We start from the raw sequence: 23,923 nt of genomic DNA, 5'->3' as shown, positions 1-23,923 counted from the left end.
CCGCCTAATGCGTGAGGTTTGGTAGACTGGTCGCATGCGTGAGCGCCGTAAGCACGCTAGCTTACGCGACCGCGCCCTGTCTTCTGTGCTCACTATTCTGGACGATTCTAGGGAGAGGCTGTGGGCTCTCCTTTCTCCTCATCTTGTTTTTGGCAGATCCAGCGTTTTGGAGCAAGGAATCACCGGAGGCTTTCAGAGATCGATCCAGGGGGCGTGGCAGTTTCCAGCTTTCCTCGTTTTCAGGATTCCAGGGGAGAATAGTCGTTTTGAGTGCCCAGAAGGGACGTTTAGTCCTTCAGAGAAGTAGAGTAGGTCGTACTCTACAGGTAGGGGCTAAGAAATCAGAGTTCATGGCGCAAATTGTCTTAAGTTTACTTTCATGTTTTAAAGGTGACAATTAGGCTACTAATTAACCATTGATGATTTAAATGCACTGAAAGGCTGAATCACTTCATGTTTTTTCTTTTGAACAGTGTAATGCATCTCATTGCTGGCAATGGTTTAATGTTTTCTGAGAAGCGCAAAGCTAATTAATGGCGCGTTAATTCTACCTAATCACAGAATATTTTGGCGCTATTCTTTATTTGAGATATTTGGCGAAAAGGCCAAAAGGTGGTTCTTTCTGGAGCTTATGTGAAAGACAACATTGTGATAATTTATAGTTTGCTCTTCAAACTTTGGTAAAGGAGTTTATTTACTAAAGAGTGGTGTTATTTCTTAGAAAGAAGAATCTGTCGCAATTCACAAGAGAAGAGAATACACAACATAGTGAATAGAACTGTGATTTATGAATGCTTATTTACAAGAGGCTATTTGGATTCTTAGAGAGAGTTTGATTAGAGACTGGTGTTCTAGAAAATTCCCAAGTTTGGTTTTAAAGGTCTTTAGTCAACTTTGGATTCCGGAGTGTTTTGTTACTAACTTTTCCTTTTCAGATCTCCTTCCCTGCTGTTCCCTTCCCAATTCCCTTTTCCCCCCCGCTTGATCACTCCAAGATTCTGTGTAATAATTACATTCGGAATTGGAGGTATCGAGAGGTGGGTCCTTATTACTTCACGACAGACCCTGAGGAAGACTTCGCCTGACAATACCATTGTTAAAGGAGGTCTCACCTGTGCCTGCACACAGCTCTATATACCATTGTTAAAGGAGGTCTCACCTGTGCCTGCACACAGCTCTATATACCATTGTTAAAGGGGTCTCACCTGTGTCTGCACTCAGCTCTATATACCATTGTTAAAGGGGGCTCACCTGTGCCTGCACACAGCTCTATATACCATTGTTAAAGGGGGTCTCACCAGTGCCTGCACACAGCTCTATATACCATCGTTAAAGGGGTCTCACCTATGCCTGCACTCAGCTCTATATACCATCGTTAAAGGGGTCTCACCTATGCCTGCACTTAGCTCTATATACCATTGTTAAAGGGGGTCTCACCTGTGCCTGAACTCAGCTCTATATACCATTGTTAAAGGAGGTCTCACCTGTGCCCGCACACAGCTCTATATACCATTGTTATAGGGGTCTCACCTGTGCCTGCATACAGCTCTATATACCATTGTTAAAGGGGTCTCACCTGTGTCCGCACACAGCTCTATATACCATTGTTATAGGGGTCTCACCTGTGCCTGCATACAGCTCTATATACCATCGTCAAAGGGGTCTCACCAGTGCCTGCACACAGCTCTATATACCATTGTTAAAGGGGGTCTCACCTGTGCCTGCACTTAGCTCCATATACCATTGTTAAAGGGGTCACACCTGTGCCTGCACTCAGCTCTATATACCATTGTTAAAGGGGGTCTCACCTGTGTCTGCATTCAGCTCTATATACCATCGTTAAAGGGGTCTCACCTGTGCCTGCACTCAGCTCTATATACCATTGTTAAAGGGGTCTCACCTGTGCCTGCACACAGCTCTATATACCATTGTTAAAGAGGGTCTCACCTGTGCCTGCACACAGCTCTATATATCATCGTTAAAGGGGGTCTCACCTGTGCCTACACACAGCTCTATATACCATTGTTAAAGGTGGGCTCACATGTGCCTGACACAGCTCTATATACCATCGTTAAAGAGGGTATCACCTGTGCCTGCACTCACCTCCATATACCATTATTAAAGGGGTCTCACCTGTACCTGCACTCAGCTCTATATACCATTGTTAAAGGGGTCTCACCTGTGCCTGCACTCAGCTCTATATACCATCGTCAAAGGGGTCTCACCTGTGCCTGAACTCATCTCTATATACCATTGTTAAAGGGGGTCGCACCTGTGTCTGCACTCAGCTCTATATACCATTGTTAAAGGGGGTCTCACCTTTGTCTGCACAGAGCTCTATATACCATTGTTAAAGGGGGCCTCACCTGTGCCTGCACACAGCTCTATATACCATTGTTTAAGGGGTCTCACCTGAGTCTGCACACAGCTCTATATACCATTGTTAAAGGGGGTCTCACCTTTGTCTGCACAGAGCTCTATATACCATTGTTAAAGGGGTCGCACCTGTGCCTGCACTCAGCTCTATATACCATTGTTAAAGGAGGTCTCGCCTGTGCCTGCACCCAGCTCTATATACCATCGTTAAAGGGGTCTCACCTGTGCCTGCACTCAGCTCTATATACCATTGTTAAAGGAGGTCTCGCCTGTGCCTACACCCAGCTCTATATACCATCGTTAAAGGGGTCTCACCTGTGCCTGCACTCAGCTCTATATACCATTGTTAAAGGAGGTCTCACCTGTGCCTGCACACAGCTCTATATACCATTATTAAAGGGGGCCTCACCTGTGCCTGCACTCAGCTCTATATACCATCGTTAAAGGGGTCTCACCTGTGCCTGCACACAGCTCTATATATCATTGTTAAAGGGGTCTCACCTGTGCCTGAACTCAGCTCTATATACCATTTGTAAAGGAGGTCTCACCTGTGCCTGCACTCAGCTCTATATACCATTGTTAAAGGGTCTCACCTGTGCCTGCACTCAGCTCTATATACCATTGTTAAACAGGTCTCACCTGTGCCTGCACACAGCTCTATATACCATTGTTAAAGGAGGTCTCACCTGTGCCTGCACACAGCTCTATATACCATTGTTAAAGGAGGTCTCACCTGTGCCTGCACTCTGCTCTATATACCATTGTTAAAGGGTCTCACCTGTGCCTGCACTCAGCTCTATATACCATTGTTAAACAGGTCTCACCTGTGCCTGCACACAGCTCTATATACCATTGTTAAAGGAGGTCTCACCTGTGCCTGCACACAGCTCTATATACCATTGTTAAAGGAGGTCTCACCTGTGCCTGCACTCTGCTCTATATACCATTGTTAAAGGGTCTCACCTGTGCCTGCACTCAGCTCTGTATACCATTGTTAAACAGGTCTCACCTGTGCCTGCACACAGCTCTATATACCATTGTTAAAGGAGGTCTCACCTGTGCCTGCACACAGCTCTATATACCATTGTTAAAGGAGGTCTCACCTGTGCCTGCACTCTGCTCTATATACCATTGTTAAAGGGTCTCACCTGTGCCTGCACTTAGCTCTATATACCATTGTTAAACAGGTCTCACCTTTGCCTGCACTCTGCTCTATATACCATTGTTAAAGGGTCTCACCTGTGCCTGCACTCAGCTCTATATACCATTGTTAAACAGGTCTCATCTGTGCCTGCACACAGCTCTATATACCATTGTTAAAGGAGGTCTCACCTGTGCCTGCACACAGCTCTATATACCATTGTTAATGGGGTCTCACCTGTGCCTGCACTCTGCTCTATATACCATTGTTAAAGGGTCTCACCTGGGCCTGCACTCAGCTCTATATACCATTGTTAAACAGGTCTCACCTGTGCCTGCACACAGCTCTATATACCATTGTTAAAGGAGGTCTCACCTGTGCCTGCACACAGCTCTATATACCATTGTTAAAGGAGGTCTCACCTGTGCCTGCACACATCTCTATATACCATTGTTAAAGGGGTCTCACCTGTGTCTGCACTCAGCTCTATATACCATTGTTAAAGGGGTCTCACCTGTGCCTGCACTCAGCTCTATATACCATTGTTAAAGGGGTCTCACCTGTGCCTGCACACAGCTCTCTATACCATTGTTAAAGAGGGTCTCACCTGTGCCTGCACACAGCTCTATATATCATCGTTAAAGGGGGTCTCACCTGTGCCTACACACAGCTCTATATACCATTGTTAAAGGTGGGCTCACATGTGCCTGACACAGGTCAATATATACTATCGTTAAAGGGGGTCTCACCTGTGCCTGCACTCAGCTCCATATACCATTATTAAAGGGGTCTCACCTGTACCTGCACTCAGCTCTATATACCATTGTTAAAGGGGTCTCACCTGTGCCTGCACTCAGCTCTATATACCATCGCCAAAGGGGTCTCACCTGTGCCTGAACTCATCTCTATATACCATTGTTAAAGGGGGTCGCACCTGTGTCTGCACTCAGCTCTATATACCATTGTTAAAGGGGGTCTCACCTTTGTCTGCACAGAGCTCTATATACCATTGTTAAAGGGGGCCTCACCTGTGCCTGCACACAGCTCTATATACCATTGTTTAAGGGGTCTCACATGAGTCTGCACACAGCTCTATATACCATTGTTAAAGGGGGTCTCCCCTTTGTCTGCACACAGCTCTATATACCATTGTTAAAGGGGTTGCACCTGTGCCTGCACTCAGCTCTATATACTATTGTTAAAGGAGGTCTCGCCTGTGCCTGCACCCAGCTCTATATACCATCGTTAAAGGGGTCTCACCTGTGCCTGCACTCAGCTCTATATACCATTGTTAAAGGAGGTCTCGCCTGTACCTGCACCCAGCTCTATATACCATCGTTAAAGGGGTCTCACCTGTGCCTGCACTCAGCTCTATATACAATTGTTAAAGGAGGTCTCACCTGTGCCTGCACACAGCTCTATATACCATTATTAAAGGGGGCCTCACCTGTGCCTGCACTCAGCTCTATATACCATTGTTAAAGGGGTCTCACCTGTGCCTGCACACAGCTCTATATATCATTGTTAAAGGGGTCTCACCTGTGCCTGAACTCAGCTCTATATACCATTTGTAAAGGAGGTCTCACCTGTGCCTGCACTCAGCTCTATATACCATTGTTAAAGGGTCTCACCTGTGCCTGCACTAAGCTCTATATACCATTGTTAAACAGGTCTGACCTGTGCCTGCACACAGCTCTATATACCATTGTTAAAGGAGGTCTCACCTGTGCCTGCACACAGCTCTATATACCATTGTTAAAGGAGGTCTCACCTGTGCCTGCACTCTGCTCTATATACCATTGTTAAAGGATCTCACCTGTGCCTGCACTCAGCTCTATATACCATTGTTAAATAGGTCTCACCTGTGCCTGCACACAGCTCTATATACCATTGTTAAAGGAGGTCTCACCTGTGCCTGCACACAGCTCTATATACCATTGTTAAAGGAGGTCTCACCTGTGCCTGCACTCTGCTCTATATACCATTGTTAAAGGGTCTCACCTGTGCCTGCACTCAGCTCTATATACCATTGTTAAACAGGTCTCACCTGTGCCTGCACACAACTCTATATACCATTGTTAAAGGAGGTCTCACCTGTGCCTGCACACAGCTCTATATACCATTGTTAAAGGGTCTCACCTGTGCCTGCACTTAGCTCTATATACCATTGTTAAACAGGTCTCACCTTTGCCTGCACTCTGCTCTATATACCATTGTTAAAGGGTCTCACCTGTGCCTGCACTCAGCTCTATATACCATTGTTAAACAGGTCTCACCTGTGCCTGCACAAAGCTCTATATACCATTGTTAAAGGAGGTCTCACCTGTGCCTGCACACAGCTCTATATACCATTGTTAATGGGGTCTCACCTGTGCCTGCACTCTGCTCTATATACCATTGTTAAAGGGTCTCACCTGTGCCTGCACTCAGCTCTATATACCATTGTTAAACAGGTCTCACCTGTGCCTGCACACAGCTCTATATACCATTGTTAAAGGAGGTCTCACCTGTGCCTGCACACAGCTCTATATACCATTGTTAAAGGAGGTCTCACCTGTGCCTGCACACAGCTCTATATACCATTGTTAAAGGGGTCTCACCTGTGTCTGCACTCAGCTCTATATACCATTGTTAAAGGGGGCTCACCTGTGCCTGCACACAGCTCTATATACCATTGTTAAAGGGGGTGTCACCAGTGCCTGCACACTGCTCTATATACCATCGTTAAAGGGGTCTCACCTATGCCTGCACTCAGCTCTATATACCATTGTTAAAGGGGTCTCACCTATGCCTGCACTCAGCTCTATATACCATTGTTAAAGGGGGTCTCACCTGTGCCTGAACTCAGCTCTATATACCATTGTTAAAGGAGGTCTCACCTGTGCCCGCACACAGCTCTATATACCATTGTTATAGGGGTCTCACCTGTGCCTGCATACAGCTCTATATACCATTGTTAAAGGGGTCACACCTGTGCCCGCACACAGCTCTATATACCATTGTTATAGGGGTCTCACCTGTGCCTGCATACAGCTCTATATACCATCGTCAAATGGGTCTCACCTGTGCCTGCACACAGCTCTATATACCATTGTTAAAGGGGGTCTCACCTGTGTCTGCACTCAGCTCCATATACCATTGTTAAAGGGGTCACACCTGTGCCTGCACTCAGCTCTATATACCATTGTTAAAGGGGGTCTCACCTGTGTCTGCATTCAGCTCTATATACCATCGTTAAAGGGGTCTCACCTGTGCCTGCACTCAGCTCTATATACCATTGTTAAAGGGGTCTCACCTGTGCCTGCACACAGCTCTATATACCATTGTTAAAGAGGGTCTCACCTGTGCCTGCACACAGCTCTATATATCATCGTTAAAGGGGGTCTCACCTGTGCCTACACACAGCTCTATATACCATTGTTAAAGGTGGGCTCACATGTGCCTGACACAGCTCTATATACCATTGTTAAAGGGGGTCTCACCTGTGCCTGCACTCAGCTCCATATACCATTATTAAAGGGGTCTCACCTGTACCTGCACTCAGCTCTATATACCATTGTTAAAGGGGTCTCACCTGTGCCTGCACTCAGCTCTATATACCACAGTGGAGAAGTGTGGCTCAGTGGTTAGAGGCGGCAGACCCGGAATCTGAGATCGACCGTGGACCAGGGTTCGATTCCCCGCCTCGGCGGGTCTCGGGCTCATAAATTCCACAGTCTCGACAATTCTCGCTCCGGTGCCTACTCGACTCACGGGGTCACACTCTGCGACTCTGGGCAATAGCTTGCTTAATCTCCACATCGGCCCCTCGCGGCGGGATGCCTGGCTTTCACCTTGTGGATACCCTGCCGGGGTTTCTCACAGGGGAATACCAGGACGGGTTCCCTAAGCAAGCGCGGAGATGCCCCAGGGTAAGTCCTGCGCTATATAAGTTTCATACATTTACATTTACATCGTCAAAGGGGTCCCACCTGTGCCTGAACTCATCTCTATATACCATTATTAAAGGGGGTCGCACCTGTGTCTGCACTCAGCTCTATATACCATTGTTAAAGGGGGTCTCACCTTTGTCTGCACAGAGCTCTATATACCATTGTTAAAGGGGGCCTCACCTGTGCCTGCACACAGCTCTATATACCATTGTTTAAGGGGTCTCACCTGAGTCTGCACACAGCTCTATATACCATTGTTAAAGGGGGTCTCACGTTTGTCTGCACAGAGCTCTATATACCATTGTTAAAGGGGGCCTCACCTGTGCCTGCACACAGCTCTATATACCATTGTTAAAGGGGTCGCACCTGTGCCTACACTCAGCTCTATATACCATTGTTAAAGGAGGTCTCGCCTGTGCCTGCACCCAGCTCTATATACCATCGTTAAAGGGGTCTCACCTGTGCCTGCACTCAGCTCTATATACCATTGTTAAAGGAGGTCTCACCTGTGCCTGCACACAGCTCTATATACCATTATTAAAGGGGGCCTCACCTGTGCCTGCACTCAGCTCTATATACCATCGTTAAAGGGGTCTCACCTGTGCCTGCACACAGCTCTATATATCATTGTTAAAGGGGTCTCACCTGTGCCTGAACTCAGCTCTATATACCATTTGTAAAGGAGGTCTCACCTGTGCCTGCACTCAGCTCTATATACCATTGTTAAAGGGTCTCACCTGTGCCTGCACTCAGCTCTATATACCATTGTTAAACAGGTCTCACCAGTGCCTGCACACAGCTCTATATACCATTGTTAAAGGAGGTCTCACCTGTGCCTGCACACAGCTCTATATACCATTGTTAAAGGAGGTCTCACCTGTGCCTGCACTCTGCTCTATATACCATTGTTAAAGGGTCTCACCTGTGCCTGCACTCAGCTCTATATACCATTGTTAAACAGGTCTCACCTGTGCCTGCACACAGCTCTATATACCATTGTTAAAGGAGGTCTCACCTGTGCCTGCACTCTGCTCTATATACCATTGTTAAAGGGTCTCACCTGTGCCTGCACACAGCTCTATATACCATTGTTAAAGGAGGTCTCACCTGTGCCTGCACACAGCTCTATATACCATTGTTAAAGGGTCTCACCTGTGCCTGCACTTAGCTCTATATACCATTGTTAAACAGGTCTCACCTTTGCCTGCACTCTGCTCTATATACCATTGTTAAAGGGTCTCACCTGTGCCTGCACTCAGCTCTATATACCATTGTTAAACAGGTCTCACCTGTGCCTGCACAAAGCTCTATATACCATTGTTAAAGGAGGTCTCACCTGTGCCTGCACACAGCTCTATATACCATTGTTAATGGGGTCTCACCTGTGCCTGCACTCAGCTCTATATACTATTGTTAAAGGGTCTCACCTGTGCCTGCACTCAGCTCTATATACCATTGTTAAACAGGTCTCACCTGTGCCTGCACACAGCTCTATATACCATTGTTAAAGGAGGTCTCACCTGTGCCTGCACACAGCTCTATATACCATTGTTAAATGAGGTCTCACCTGTGCCTGCACTCTGCTCTATATACCATTGTTAAAGGATCTCACCTGTGCCTGCACTCAGCTCTATATACCATTGTTGAACAGGTCTCACCTGTGCCTGCACACAGCTCTATATACCATTGTTAAAGGAGGTCTCACCTGTGCCTGCACACAGCTCTATATACCATTGTTAAAGGAGGTCTCACCTGTGCCTGCACTCTGCTCTATATACCATTGTTAAAGGGTCTCACCTGTGCCTGCACTCAGCTCTATATACCATTGTTAAACAGGTCTCACCTGTGCCTGCACACAGCTCTATATACCATTGTTAAAGGAGGTCTCACCTGTGCCTGCACACAGCTCTATATACCATTGTTAAAGGGTCTCACCTGTGCCTGCACTTAGCTCTATATACCATTGTTAAACAGGTCTCACCTTTGCCTGCACTCTGCTCTATATACCATTGTTAAAGGGTCTCACCTGTGCCTGCACTCAGCTCTATATACCATTGTTAAACAGGTCTCACCTGTGCCTGCACAAAGCTCTATATACCATTGTTAAAGGAGGTCTCACCTGTGCCTGCACACAGCTCTATATACCATTGTTAATGGGGTCTCACCTGTGCCTGCACTCTGCTCTATATACCATTGTTAAAGGGTCTCACCTGTGCCTGCACTCAGCTCTATATACCATTGTTAAACAGGTCTCACCTGTGCCTGCACACAGCTCTATATACCATTGTTAAAGGAGGTCTCACCTGTGCCTGCACACAGCTCTATATACCATTGTTAAAGGAGGTCTCACCTGTGCCTGCACACAGCTCTATATACCATTGTTAAAGGGGTCTCACCTGTGTCTGCCCTCAGCTCTATATACCATTGTTAAAGGGGGCTCACCTGTGCCTGCACACAGCTCTATATACCATTGTTAAAGGGGGTCTTACCAGTGCCTGCACACAGCTCTATATACCATCGTTAAATGGGTCTCACCTATGCCTGCACTCAGCTCTATATACCATTGTTAAAGGGGTCTCACCTATGCCTGCACTCAGCTCTATATACCATTGTTAAAGGGGGTCTCACCTGTGCCTGAACTCAGCTCTATATACCATTGTTAAAGGAGGTCTCACCTGTGCCCGCACACAGCTCTATATACCATTGTTATAGGGGTCTCACCTGTGCCTGCATACAGCTCTATATACCATTGTTAAAGGGGTCACACCTGTGCCCGCACACAGCTCTATATACCATTGTTATAGGGGTCTCACCTGTGCCTGCATACAGCTCTATATACCATCGTCAAATGGGTCTCACCTGTGCCTGCACACAGCTCTATATACCATTGTTAAAGGGGGTCTCACCTGTGTCTGCACTCAGCTCCATATACCATTGTTAAAGGGGTCACACCTGTGCCTGCACTCAGCTCTATATACCATTGTTAAAGGGGGTCTCACCTGTGTCTGCATTCAGCTCTATATACCATCGTTAAAGGGGTCTCACCTGTGCCTGCACTCAGCTCTATATACCATTGTTAAAGGGGTCTCACCTGTGCCTGCACACAGCTCTATATACCATTGTTAAAGAGGGTCTCACCTGTGCCTGCACACAGCTCTATATATCATCGTTAAAGGGGGTCTCACCTGTGCCTACACACAGCTCTATATACCATTGTTAAAGGTGGGCTCACATGTGCCTGACACAGCTCTATATACCATTGTTAAAGGGGGTCTCACCTGTGCCTGCACTCAGCTCCATATACCATTATTAAAGGGGTCTCACCTGTACCTGCACTCAGCTCTATATACCATTGTTAAAGGGGTCTCACCTGTGCCTGCACTCAGCTCTATATACCACAGTGGAGAAGTGTGGCTCAGTGGTTAGAGGCGGCAGACCCGGAATCTGAGATCGACCGTGGACCAGGGTTCGATTCCCCGCCTCGGCGGGTCTCGGGCTCATAAATTCCACAGTCTCGACAATTCTCGCTCCGGTGCCTACTCGACTCACGGGGTCACACTCTGCGACTCTGGGCAATAGCTTGCTTAATCTCCACATTGGCCCCTCGCGGCGGGATGCCTGGCTTTCACCTTGTGGATACCCTGCCGGGGTTTCTCACAGGGGAATACCAGGACGGGTTCCCTAAGCAAGCGCGGAGATGCCCCAGGGTAAGTCCTGCGCTATATAAGTTTCATACATTTACATTTACATTTACATCGTCAAAGGGGTCTCACCTGTGCCTGAACTCATCTCTATATACCATTATTAAAGGGGGTCGCACCTGTGTCTGCACTCAGCTCTATATACCATTGTTAAAGGGGGTCTCACCTTTGTCTGCACAGAGCTCTATATACCATTGTTAAAGGGGGCCTCACCTGTGCCTGCACACAGCTCTATATACCATTGTTTAAGGGGTCTCACCTGAGTCTGCACACAGCTCTATATACCATTGTTAAAGGGGGTCTCACGTTTGTCTGCACAGAGCTCTATATACCATTGTTAAAGGGGGCCTCACCTGTGCCTGCACACAGCTCTATATACCATTGTTAAAGGGGTCGCACCTGTGCCTACACTCAGCTCTATATACCATTGTTAAAGGAGGTCTCGCCTGTGCCTGCACCCAGCTCTATATACCATCGGTAAAGGGGTCTCACCTGTGCCTGCACTCAGCTCTATATACCATTGTTAAAGGAGGTCTCACCTGTGCCTGCACACAGCTCTATATACCATTATTAAAGGGGGCCTCACCTGTGCCTGCACTCAGCACTATATACCATCGTTAAAGGGGTCTCACCTGTGCCTGCACACAGCTCTATATATCATTGTTAAAGGGGTCTCACCTGTGCCTGAACTCAGCTCTATATACCATTTGTAAAGGAGGTCTCACCTGTGCCTGCACTCAGCTCTATATACCATTGTTAAAGGGTCTCACCTGTGCCTGCACTCAGCTCTATATACCATTGTTAAACAGGTCTCACCTGTGCCTGCACACAGCTCTATATACCATTGTTAAAGGAGGTCTCACCTGTGCCTGCACACAGCTCTATATACCATTGTTAAAGGAGGTCTCACCTGTGCCTGCACTCTGCTCTATATACCATTGTTAAAGGGTCTCACCTGTGCCTGCACTCAGCTCTATATACCATTGTTAAACAGGTCTCACCTGTGCCTGCACACGGCTCTATATACCATTGTTAAAGGAGGTCTCACCTGTGCCTGCACTCTGCTCTATATACCATTGTTAAAGGGTCTCACCTGTGCCTGCACACAGCTCTATATACCATTGTTAAAGGAGGTCTCACCTGTGCCTGCACACAGCTCTATATACCATTGTTAAAGGGTCTCACCTGTGCCTGCACTTAGCTCTATATACCATTGTTAAACAGGTCTCACCTTTGCCTGCACTCTGCTCTATATACCATTGTTAAAGGGTCTCACCTGTGCCTGCACTCAGCTCTATATACCATTGTTAAACAGGTCTCACCTGTGCCTGCACAAAGCTCTATATACCATTGTTAAAGGAGGTCTCACCTGTGCCTGCACACAGCTCTATATACCATTGTTAATGGGGTCTCACCTGTGCCTGCACTCTGCTCTATATACCATTGTTAAAGGGTCTCACCTGTGCCTGCACTCAGCTCTATATACCATTGTTAAACAGGTCTCACCTGTGCCTGCACACAGCTCTATATACCATTGTTAAAGGAGGTCTCACCTGTGCCTGCACACAGCTCTATATACCATTGTTAAAGGAGGTCTCACCTGTGCCTGCACACAGCTCTATATACCATTGTTAAAGGAGGTCTCACCTGTGCCTGCACACAGCTCTATATACCATTGTTAAAGCAGGTCTCACCTGTGCCTGCACACAGCTCTATATACCATTGTTAAAGGGTCTCACCTGTGCCTGCACTTAGCTCTATATACCATTGTTAAACAGGTCTCACCTTTGCCTGCACTATGCTCTATATACCATTGTTAAAGGGTCTCACCTGTGCCTGCACTCAGCTCTATATACCATTGTTAAACAGGTCTCACCTGTGCCTGCACAAAGCTCTATATACCATTGTTAAAGGAGGTCTCACCTGTGCCTGCACACAGCTCTATATACCATTGTTAATGGGGTCTCACCTGTGCCTGCACTCTGCTCTATATACCATTGTTAAAGGGTCTCACCTGTGCCTGCACTCAGCTCTATATACCATTGTTAAACAGGTCTCACCTGTGCCTGCACACAGCTCTATATACCATTGTTAAAGGAGGTCTCACCTGTGCCTGCACACAGCTCTATATACCATTGTTAAAGGAGGTCTCACCTGTGCCTGCACACAGCTCTATATACCATTGTTAAAGGGGTCTCACCTGTGTCTGCACTCAGCTCTATATACCATTGTTAAAGGGGGCTCACCTGTGCCTGCACACAGCTCTATATACCATTGTTAAAGGGGGTCTCACCAGTGGCTGCACACAGCTCTATATACCATCGTTAAAGGGGTCTCACCTATGCCTGCACTCAGCTCTATATACCATTGTTAAAGGGGTCTCACCTATGCCTGCACTCAGCTCTATATACCATTGTTAAAGGGGGTCTCACCTGTGCCTGAACTCAGCTCTATATACCATTGTTAAAGGTGGGCTCACATGTGCCTGACACAGCTCTATATACCATTGTTAAAGGGGGTCTCACCTGTACCTGCACACAGCTCTATATACCATAGTTAAAGGAGGTCTCACCTGTGCCTGCACTCAGCTCTATATACCATTGTTAAAGGGGGTCTCACCTGTGCCTGCACTCAGCTCCATATACCATTATTAAAGGGGTCTCACCTGTACCTGCACTCAGCTCTATATACCATTGTTAAAGGGGTCTCACCTGTGCCTGCACTCAGCTCTATATACCACAGTGGAGAAGTGTGGCTCAGTGGTTAGAGGCGGCAGACCCGGAATCTGAGATCGACCGTGGACCAGGGTTCGATTCCCCGCCTCGGCGGGTCTCGGGCTCATAAATTCCACGGTCTCGACAATTCTCGCTCCGGTGCCTACTCGACTCACGGGGTCACACTCTGCGACTCTGGGCAATAGCTTGCTTAATCTCCTCATCGGCCCCTCGCGGCGGGATGCCTGGCTTTCACCTTGTGGATACCCTGCCGGGGTTTCTCACAGGGGAATACCAGGACGGGTTCCCTAAGCAAGCGCGGAGATGCCCCAGGGTAAGTCCTGCGCTATATAAGTTTCATACATTTACATTTACATCGTCAAAGGGGTCTCACCTGTGCCTGAACTCATCTCTATATACCATTATTAAAGGGGGTCGCACCTATGTCTGCACTCAGCTCTATATACCATTGTTAAAGGGGGTCTCACCTTTGTCTGCACAGAGCTCTATATACCATTGTTAAAGGGGGCCTCACCTGTGCCTGCACACAGCTCTATATACCATTGTTTAAGGGGTCTCACCTGAGTCTGCACACAGCTCTATATACCATTGTTAAAGGGGGTCTCACGTTTGTCTGCACAGAGCTCTATATACCATTGTTAAAGGGGGCCTCACCTGTGCCTGCACACAGCTCTATATACCATTGTTAAAGGGGTCGCACCTGTGCCTGCACTCAGCTCTATATACCATTGTTAAAGGAGGTCTCGCCTGTGCCTGCACCCAGCTCTATATACCATCGTTAAAGGGGTCTCACCTGTGCCTGCACTCAGCTCTATATACCATTGTTAAAGGAGGTCTCACCTGTGCCTGCACACAGCTCTATATACCATTATTAAAGGGGGCCTCACCTGTGCCTGCACTCAGCTCTATATACCATCGTTAAAGGGGTCTCACCTGTGCCTGCACACAGCTCTATATATCATTGTTAAAGGGGTCTCACCTGTGCCTGAACTCAGCTCTATATACCATTTGTAAAGGAGGTCTCACCTGTGCCTGCACTCAGCTCTATATACCATTGTTAAAGGGTCTCACCTGTGCCTGCACTCAGCTCTATACACCATTGTTAAACAGGTCTCACCTGTGCCTGCACACAGCTCTATATACCATTGTTAAAGGAGGTCTCACCTGTGCCTGCACACAGGTCTATATACCATTGTTAAAGGAGGTCTCACCTGTGCCTGCACTCTGCTCTATATACCATTGTTAAAGGGTCTCACCTGTGCCTGCACTCAGCTCTATATACCATTGTTAAACAGGTCTCACCTGTGCCTGCACACAGCTCTATATACCATTGTTAAAGGAGGTCTCACCTGTGCCTGCACACAGCTCTATATACCATTGTTAAAGGAGGTCTCACCTGTGACTGCACTCTGCTCTATATACCATTGTTAAAGGGTCTCACCTGTGCCTGCACTCAGCTCTATATACCATTGTTAAACAGGTCTCACCTGTGCCTGCACACAGCTCTATATACCATTGTTAAAGGAGGTCTCACCTGTGCCTGCACACAGCTCTATATACCATTGTTAAAGGAGGTCTCACCTGTGCCTGCACTCTGCTCTATATACCATTGTTAAAGGGTCTCACCTGTGCCTGCACTTAGCTCTATATACCATTGTTAAACAGGTCTCACCTTTGCCTGCACTCTGCTCTATATACCATTGTTAAAGGGTCTCACATGTGCCTGCACTCAGCTCTATATACCATTGTTAAACAGGTCTCACCTGTGCCTGCACACAGCTCTATATACCATTGTTAAAGGAGGTCTCACCTGTGCCTGCACACAGCTCTATATACCATTGTTAATGGGGTCTCACCTGTGCCTGCACACAGCTCTATATACCATCGTTAAAGGAGTCTCACCTGTGCCTGCACACAGCTCTATATACCATTGTTAAACAGGTCTCACCTTTGCCTGCACTCTGCTCTATATACCATTGTTAAAGGGTCTCACCTATGCCTGCACTCAGCTCTATATACCATTGTTAAACAGGTCTCACCTGTGCCTGCACACAGCTCTATATACCATTGTTAAAGGAGGTCTCACCTGTGCCTGCACACAGCTCTATATACCATTGTTAAAGGAGGTCTCACCTGTGCCTGCACTCTGCTCTATATACCATTGTTAAAGGGTCTCACCTGTGCCTGCACTCAGCTCTATATACCATTGTTAAACAGGTCTCACCTGTGCCTGCACACAGCTCTATATACCATTGTTAAAGGAGGTCTCACCTGTGCCTGCACACAGCTCTATATACCATTGTTAAAGTAGGTCTCACCTGTGCCTGCACTCTGCTCTATATACCATTGTTAAAGGGTCTCACCTGTGCCTGCACCTAGCTCTATATACCATTGTTAAACAGGTCTCACCCATGCCTGCACTCTGCTCTATATACCATTGTTAAAGGGTCTCACCTGTGCCTGCACTCAGCTCTATATACCATTGTTAAACAGGTCTCCCCTGTGCCTGCACACAGCTCTATATACCATTGTTAAAGGAGGTCTCACCTGTGCCTGCACACAGCTCTATATACCATTGTTAATGGGGTCTCACCTGTGCCTGCACACAGCTCTATATACCATCGTTAAAGGAGTCTCACCTGTGCCTGCACACAGCTCTATATACCATCGTTAAAGGAGCCTCACCCGTGCCTGCACTGAGCTCTATATACCATTGTTAAAGGGTCTCACCTGTGCCTGCACTCAGCTCTATATACCATTGTTAAACAGGTCTCACCTGTGCCTGCACACAGCTCTATATACCATTGTTAAAGGAGGTCTCACCTGTGCCTGCACACAGCTCTATATACCATTGTTAAAGGAGGTCTCACCTGTGCCTACACACAGCTCTATATACCATTGTTAAAGGGGTCTCACCTGTGTCTGCACTCAGCTCTATATACCATTGTTAAAGGGGGCTCACCTGTGCCTGCACACAGCTCTATATACCATTGTTAAAGGGGGTCTCACCAGTGCCTGCACACAGCTCTATATACCATCGTTAAAGGGGTCTCACCTATGCCTGCACTCAGCTCTATATACCATCGTTAAAGGGGTCTCACCTATGCCTGCACTTAGCTCTATATACCATTGTTAAAGGGGGTCTCACCTGTGCCTGAACTCAGCTCTATATACCATTGTTAAAGGAGGTCTCACCTGTGCCCGCACACAGCTCTATATACCATTGTTATAGGGGTCTCACCTGTGCCTGCAAACAGCTCTATATACCATTGTTAAAGGGGTCTCCCTGTGCCCGCACACAGCTCTATATACCATTGTTATAGGGGTCTCACCTGTGCCTGCATACAGCTCCATATACCATTGTTAAAGGGGTCACACCTGTGCCTGCACTCAGCTCTATATACCATTGTTAAAGGGGGTCTCACCTGTGTCTGCATTCAGCTCTATATACCATTGTTAAAGGGGTCTCACCTGTGCCTGCACTCAGCTCTATATACCATTGTTAAAGGGGTCTCACCTGTGCCTGCACACAGCTCTATATACCATTGTTAAAGAGGGTCTCACCTGTGCCTGCACACAGCTCTATATATCATCGTTAAAGGGGGTCTCACCTGTGCCTACACACAGCTCTATATACCATTGTTAAAGGTGGGCTCACATGTGCCTGACACAGCTCTATATACCATCGTTAAAGGGGGTCTCACCTGTGCCTGCACTCAGCTCCATATACCATTATTAAAGGGGTCTCACCTGTACCTGCACTCAGCTCTATATACCATTGTTAAAGGGGTCTCACCTGTGCCTGCACTCAGCTCTATATACCATCGTCAAAGGGGTCTCACCTGTGCCTGAACTCATCTCTATATACCATTGTTAAAGGGGGTCGCACCTGTGTCTGCACTCAGCTCTATATACCATTGTTAAAGGGGGTCTCACCTTTGTCTGCACAGAGCTCTATATACCATTGTTAAAGGGGGCCTCACCTGTGCCTGCACACAGCTCTATATACCATTGTTTAAGGGGTCTCACCTGAGTCTGCACACAGCTCTATATACCATTGTTAAAGGGGGTCTCACCTTTGTCTGCACAGAGCTCTATATACCATTGTTAAAGGGGGCCTCACCTGTGCCTGCACACAGCTCTATATACCATTGTTAAAGGGGTCGCACCTGTGCCTGCACTCAGCTCTATATACCATTGTTAAAGGGGTCTCACCTGTGCCTGAACTCAGCTCTATATACCATTGTTAAAGGGGTCTCACCTGTGTCTGGACACAGCTCTATATACCATTGTTAAAGGGGGTCTCACCTGTGCCTGCACTCATCTCTATATACCATTGTTAAAGGGGTCTCACCTGTGTCTGCACACAGCTCTATATACCATTGTTAAAGGGGTCTCACCTGTGCCTGCACACAGCTCTATATACCATCGTCAAAGGGGTCTCACCTGTGCCTGCACTCAGCTCTATATACCATTGTTAAAGGGGGTCTCACCTGTGCCTGCACTCAGCTCTATATTCCATTGTTTTTTTTTTGTAAAACTCTTTATTCGTGACTGTCGCAGGGTGGTATACATTACTGTACATAGTCACATCATTTTACACATCAGTCTTTTCCATTTTCCTTATCAGGACCTTTACATAACGTATCTGTACCAGCATGAATCGTTTGCCTCATCCAATCTCGGATTAGTTTCAGTGGTGAACTCAAAACATCAAAATCTTGACTTACATAATATGCTAAACCCCAACTGCCCTCTATCACCCACCCACCCCCCTCCCGTCTTCTGGTTGTCCTTTCTCGTACACTCTACATTTCGGTCCAAGGTATCTCAAGCTATCCGGAAATAGGTAAAGGTTCTAGGCCCGATTCGGCCCTTGTGAATGGTACTGATGTTCGTGGGCCCCAGCTGCCCTCCGCTATATGTATGTGTTCACCCCTCCGGGTCTCCAACACCATCCAGATCCACCTCTTCCAAATCAATCATCATTGAGTCCCAGTCCTGTGCTATGGGGTATTTGCGAAGGCCCTTGTTCTCCTCCTCTCGCAACGCCGCGGATTCTGCCTTACCCCATTTCAGCAAGTCAGTCCGCCACATGTCTACCTGCGGGGCCCTGGGCGATTTCCATCTCATAGTGAGCACCCTGATTGCCAGTACGAGTGCCAGATCCGTGAATTTCAGTTGTGCTTTGCGTGTTTTGGGTCGTTTTCTATTCCCGATCAGGCAGGGTAACGCCCCCTCAGGGATCTGGAGCATGGTTATGGAGTGTAGCGTGTGTTTGATCGTTCCCCAGTAAGTATGTAATTTCGGGCATGTCCAAAGCATGTGAAGGATATGTGCTTCATCTTGTCGACATCTCGGGCAGCAATGTGCGGCGGTAGGGAACATCCTATGAAGTCTCTGGGGTGTGAGATATGCTCTATGGAGAATCATGGCCTGTATGAACTGAAACTTAACATTCCTAGATACCCTTCTATGGTGTCCCAAAATTATTTTCCACTCCCCGTCCGCTATGTTTTCCCCCGAGTCCTCAGTCCAAATCTCCCTAAGTGCGGTGATCGGCGACGTCACATGTTCTCTGATACCAACATACAGCCATTTCACCAGATGTCCCCCCATGCCCATGTAATGTAGGAGGTGCACTAATTCGTGTTGTTCTGGTTTCGTACGGTGCGGAGCCCAGGCCAGCCGCACGAAGTGCGCCACTGAGGCGTGTAACATGTATAAGCGCGGAGGCGCCCCCGTGGCCCGCACAAACGAGACGTGATCCAGCATGGCATCATCCCCAAACAAGTCTCCCACTCTGTCCACCCCGGCCTCCGTCCAGGGACGTAGTCTGTGTAACGTTAGGGTCCCCTGTGGTGTCGGGAGTCCCAGTAGGGGTATGTTGTCTGCATATGGAGAGGTCCCAGCCGTGTATGACAGTGCTTTCCTCCAGCAGGTCAGAGCCACATGCAGGAGGGGGTGGCAGTCTCTGGGAATCCTAGCATTGGGCAATAGGAGGGAGTGTAATTCACCACGTGCTAATTTGTCCGCCGTGAAAGCTATCTCATGGAGATCCCTGCCCGCCACCCATCGGGTCAACCATTGGAGCTGGCTGGCATAGTAATAACTCCGAAGGTCCGGCACGCCTAGACCTCCCCGTCTGGTGTGTAGTTGCAGTTTTATAAGGCTGATTCGTCTTCTTCCCAAGCCCCATATAAGGGTGATCAGTAATGTATTTAGTGCGGTGAAAATTTGTCGCGGGAGCAGGACCGGCAGGTTTACAAAAAAATACAGTATGCGGGGGAGCAGGACCATCTTCGAGACCGCCACTCGTCCCATAACTGATAAGGGTAGGGACGTCCAGAAGCCTATACTACTTCGTAGGCAAGTAATGGCCTTCCGGATATTACCGTCAATTTGGGCCTCCGGGTCTCTGTATACATTTATTCCGAGATATTTAAACGTGGTTGGTGCCACTTGGATTTCACAGGCGCCGAACTGTATGTGGGGGGGCTGTTGTCCATCCCGGAAAAAGAACCCTAAAGACTTTCCCGGATTTATAGCCAAGGCAGATATGGTCTCGAATCGTCTGAAAATAGACACCAGGTGTGAGTGGTCCACTCTCAGGTTCCGGAGGAACACTAAGATATCGTCGGCATATATAGAGACCATGTGGTTCGTACCCTCCACCGGTATGCCCTCCTCCCCAGCCCTATTGCGGAGCGCAATGGCCAGGGGCTCCAGTGTCAGAACAAACAGCAGCGGCGACAGTGGGCAGCCCTGTCTGGTGCCCCGGTGGACTTCGTAACTGTCAGATGTGTGTCTGCCCGTGCGCGTTCTAGCGGTCGGGCTCGTGTACAGTAGGCGGATCCATTTTATGAGGGGCTCCGGGAAGCCAAAGCGATGCAGGACTTCGAACATGAAGTCCCATGTCAGGGAGTCAAACGCCTGGCGGAGATCCAGGGCTATACAGCCAGCGTGTGGTAAGGTATGAGGGGTAGTCGTCATAAGGGCGTGGAGGCGTCTCGAATTTTGGGAGGTACTTCTCTCTGGGAGGAAGCCACATTGATCAGCATGGATCAAGCCAGGGAGGTGGTGCTGGATCCGCATGGCAATAGCCTTACTAAGGATCTTATATTCCGTGGCGAGCATGGATAGGGGCCTGTAGTTACCCACCTCTAGGGGGTCCCTACTGGGTTTCGGGATAGAACTCCATTGTTAAAGGGGGTCTCACCTGTGTCTGCACACAGCTCCATATACCCTTGTTAAAGGGGGTCTCACCTGTGTCTGCACACAGCTCTATATACCATTGTTAAAGGGGGTCTCACCTGTACCTGCACACAACTCCATATACCATTGTTAAAGGGGGTCTCACCTGTGCCTGCACACAACTCTATATACCATTGTTAAAGGGGGTCTCACCTGTACCTGCACACAACTCTATATACCATTGTTAAAGGGGTCTCACCTGTGCCTGCACTCAGCTCTATATACCATTGTTAAAGGGGTCTCACCTGTGCCTGCACTCAGCTCTATATTCCATTGTTAAAGGGGGTCTCACCTTTGTCTGCACACAGCTCCATATACCATTGTTAAAGGGGGTCTCACTTGTGCCTGCACACAGCTCTATATACCATTGTTAAAGGGGCCTCACCTGTGCCTGCACTCTGCTCTATATACCATTGTTAAAGGGGTCTCACCTGTGCCTGCACACAGCTCTATATACCATCGTTAAAGGGGGTTTCACCTGTGTCTGCATTCAGCTCTATATACCATTGTTAAACGGGTCTCACCTGTGCCTGCACACAGCTCTATATACCATTGTTAAAGGGGGTCTCACCTGTGCCTGCACTCAGCTCTATATACCATTGTTAAAGGGGTCTCACCTGTGCCTGCACACAGCTCTATATACCATTGTTAAAGGGGGTCTCACCTGTGCCTGCACTCAGCTCTATATACCATTGTTAAAGGGGTCTCACCTGTGCCTGCACACAGCTCTATATACCATTGTTAAAGGGGTTCTCACCTGTGCCTGCACACAGCTCTATATACCATCGTTAAAGGGGTCTCACCTGTGCCTGAACTCAGCTCTATATACCATGGTTAAAGGAGGTCTCACCTGTGCCTGCACTCTGCTCCATATACCATTGTTAAAGGGTCTCACCTGTGCCTGCACTCAGCTCTATATACCATTGTTAAACAGGTCTCACCTGTGCCTGCACACAGCTCTATATACCATGGTTAAAGGGGCCTCACCTGTGCCTGCACTCAGCTCCATATACCATCGTTAAAGGGGTCTCACCTGTGTCTGCACACAGCTCTATATACCATTGTTAAGGGGGTCTCACCTGTGCCTGCACTCAGCTCTATATACCATTGTTAAAGGGGTCTCACCTATGCCTGCACACAGCTCTATATACCATTGTTAAAGGGGTCGCACCTGTGCCTGCACACAGCTCTATATACCATTGTTAAAGGGGGTCTCACCTGTGCCTGCACTCAGCTTTATATACCATCGTTAAAGGGGGTCTCACCTGTACAGGTAAGCTCCAGCAGGTGCCCACCAGGCACACTGCCACCAGGGTCCATGCTCGACTGTCCATTCTCTGGTTCTGGAACAGAGCTCAGGTCACCTCCAGACAGTGTTTCTTCCTTCAGAGAGATGCTTCGTTGACCTTAGACCCAGTCCTTTATATACCCAGAAGAGGCTGAGCATCCTCCAATCAGCCTTCAGCCCCAAGGATGACGTCTCTTTCTGCACAGATCACAAGGTGTGTCTGTCCTGGAGAGACTGCCCTGGGATTGCCTCTCTGGTGCCAGAGCTAAGATAATAATAAGCAGCTTTTAAGTGTGGTAAATTGGGTTTGTGACAGTCCCTGCACCGTGGTATATTCGTGTTGTCTGTATTCTTTCTGTAAGAGGGTGAAGTTGGGAGTGGACACAGGCGCATCTTCAGGGTTTGGCTCCTCAAACAACAGCAAAAGTCCTCGAGGCACCGAAAGACCCGGAGTGGAGAAGATCACAGGAGACACAAAAAGTGCATCTGATGAGCTGGGCGTGGGTCTGGAGAGCAGATTTAATGTTTCAACCAAAGTTAGTTAGCTTCATAGATGGATCAGAGTTAAACAGCTGTAGATGGAAGGCAGGGCCGGAGGATGAAAGGAAGAGTGCAAGAACGAAAGGCAGAGGAGTAGGATGAAAGGCAGAGGAGTAGGAAGAAAGGAAGAGTGGGACGGTGAAAGGAAGGGTCAGAGGATAAAAGGGAGGATGAAAGAATGAACGGGATGGTGGGAGGATGAAAGGCAGAGTGGGAGCATGAAAGGAAGAGTGTAAGAATAAAAGGCAGAGGAGCAGGATGAAAGGCAGAGGAGCAGGATGAAAGGCAGAGGAGCAGGAAGAAAGGAAAAGTGGGAAGATGAAAGGTAGGGTGAAAGGATGAAAGGATGAGTATAAGAACGAAAGGAAGAGGAGTAGGGAGAGTAAGAAGAAAGGCAGAGGAGCAGGAAGAAGAGAAAAGTGGGATGATGGAAGAAATTTTGGAAGGGTGAAAGGAAGGGTGAAAGAATGAATAGCATGGTGTGAGGATGAAGGGCAGAGTGGGAGGATGAAATGAAGAGTGTAAGAATAAAAGGCAGAGGAGCAGGATGAAAGGACGAGTGGGATGATGGAAGGTAGGGTGGGAGGATGAAAGGATGAGTATAAGAACGAAAGACAGAGGAGTAGGATTAGAGGCAGAGGAGCAGGATGAAAGGATGAGTAGAAGGAAGAAAGGAAATGTGGGAAATTGAAAGTAAGGGTGGAAGGATGAAAGGATAAGTATAGGAACGAAAGGCAGAAGAGTAGGATGAAAGGCAGAGGAGTAGGATGAAAGGCAGAATAGGAAGAAAGGCAGAGTGGGACTATGAAAGGCATGGTGGGCGGATGAAAGCAAGGGTGGGAGGATTAAAGAAGGGGTGGAAGAATGAAATGGATGGCTGTGGATGAAAGGAAGGGTGGGAGGATGTAAGGAAGGGTGGAAGAATGAAAGACCGGATTGGAGGGTGAACACATGCG

The 23,923-nt window shown here is 47.9% G+C and overlaps 1 protein-coding gene across 1 annotated transcript in view; it reads right to left on the bottom strand.

Moving 5' to 3' along the window:
• Window positions 1–22,528, bottom strand: part of LOC144827868 (embryonic protein UVS.2-like) — a 98,288-nt gene extending 75,760 nt beyond the window's left edge. The window contains exon 1 of the mRNA XM_078686033.1: window positions 22,405–22,528. Coding sequence (XP_078542159.1) covers window positions 22,405–22,473 — 69 coding nt within the window. The 5' untranslated portion in view covers window positions 22,474–22,528. The remainder of the gene's footprint in view (window positions 1–22,404) is intronic.
• Window positions 22,529–23,923: the final 1,395 nt, after the last annotated feature.

The sequence above is a fragment of the Lissotriton helveticus genome, chromosome 4_1 (genome assembly GCF_964261635.1).
Source record: "Lissotriton helveticus chromosome 4_1, aLisHel1.1, whole genome shotgun sequence".
NCBI lineage: Eukaryota > Metazoa > Chordata > Amphibia > Caudata > Salamandridae > Lissotriton > Lissotriton helveticus.
This window is presented reverse-complemented; position numbering and strand designations above follow the sequence as displayed.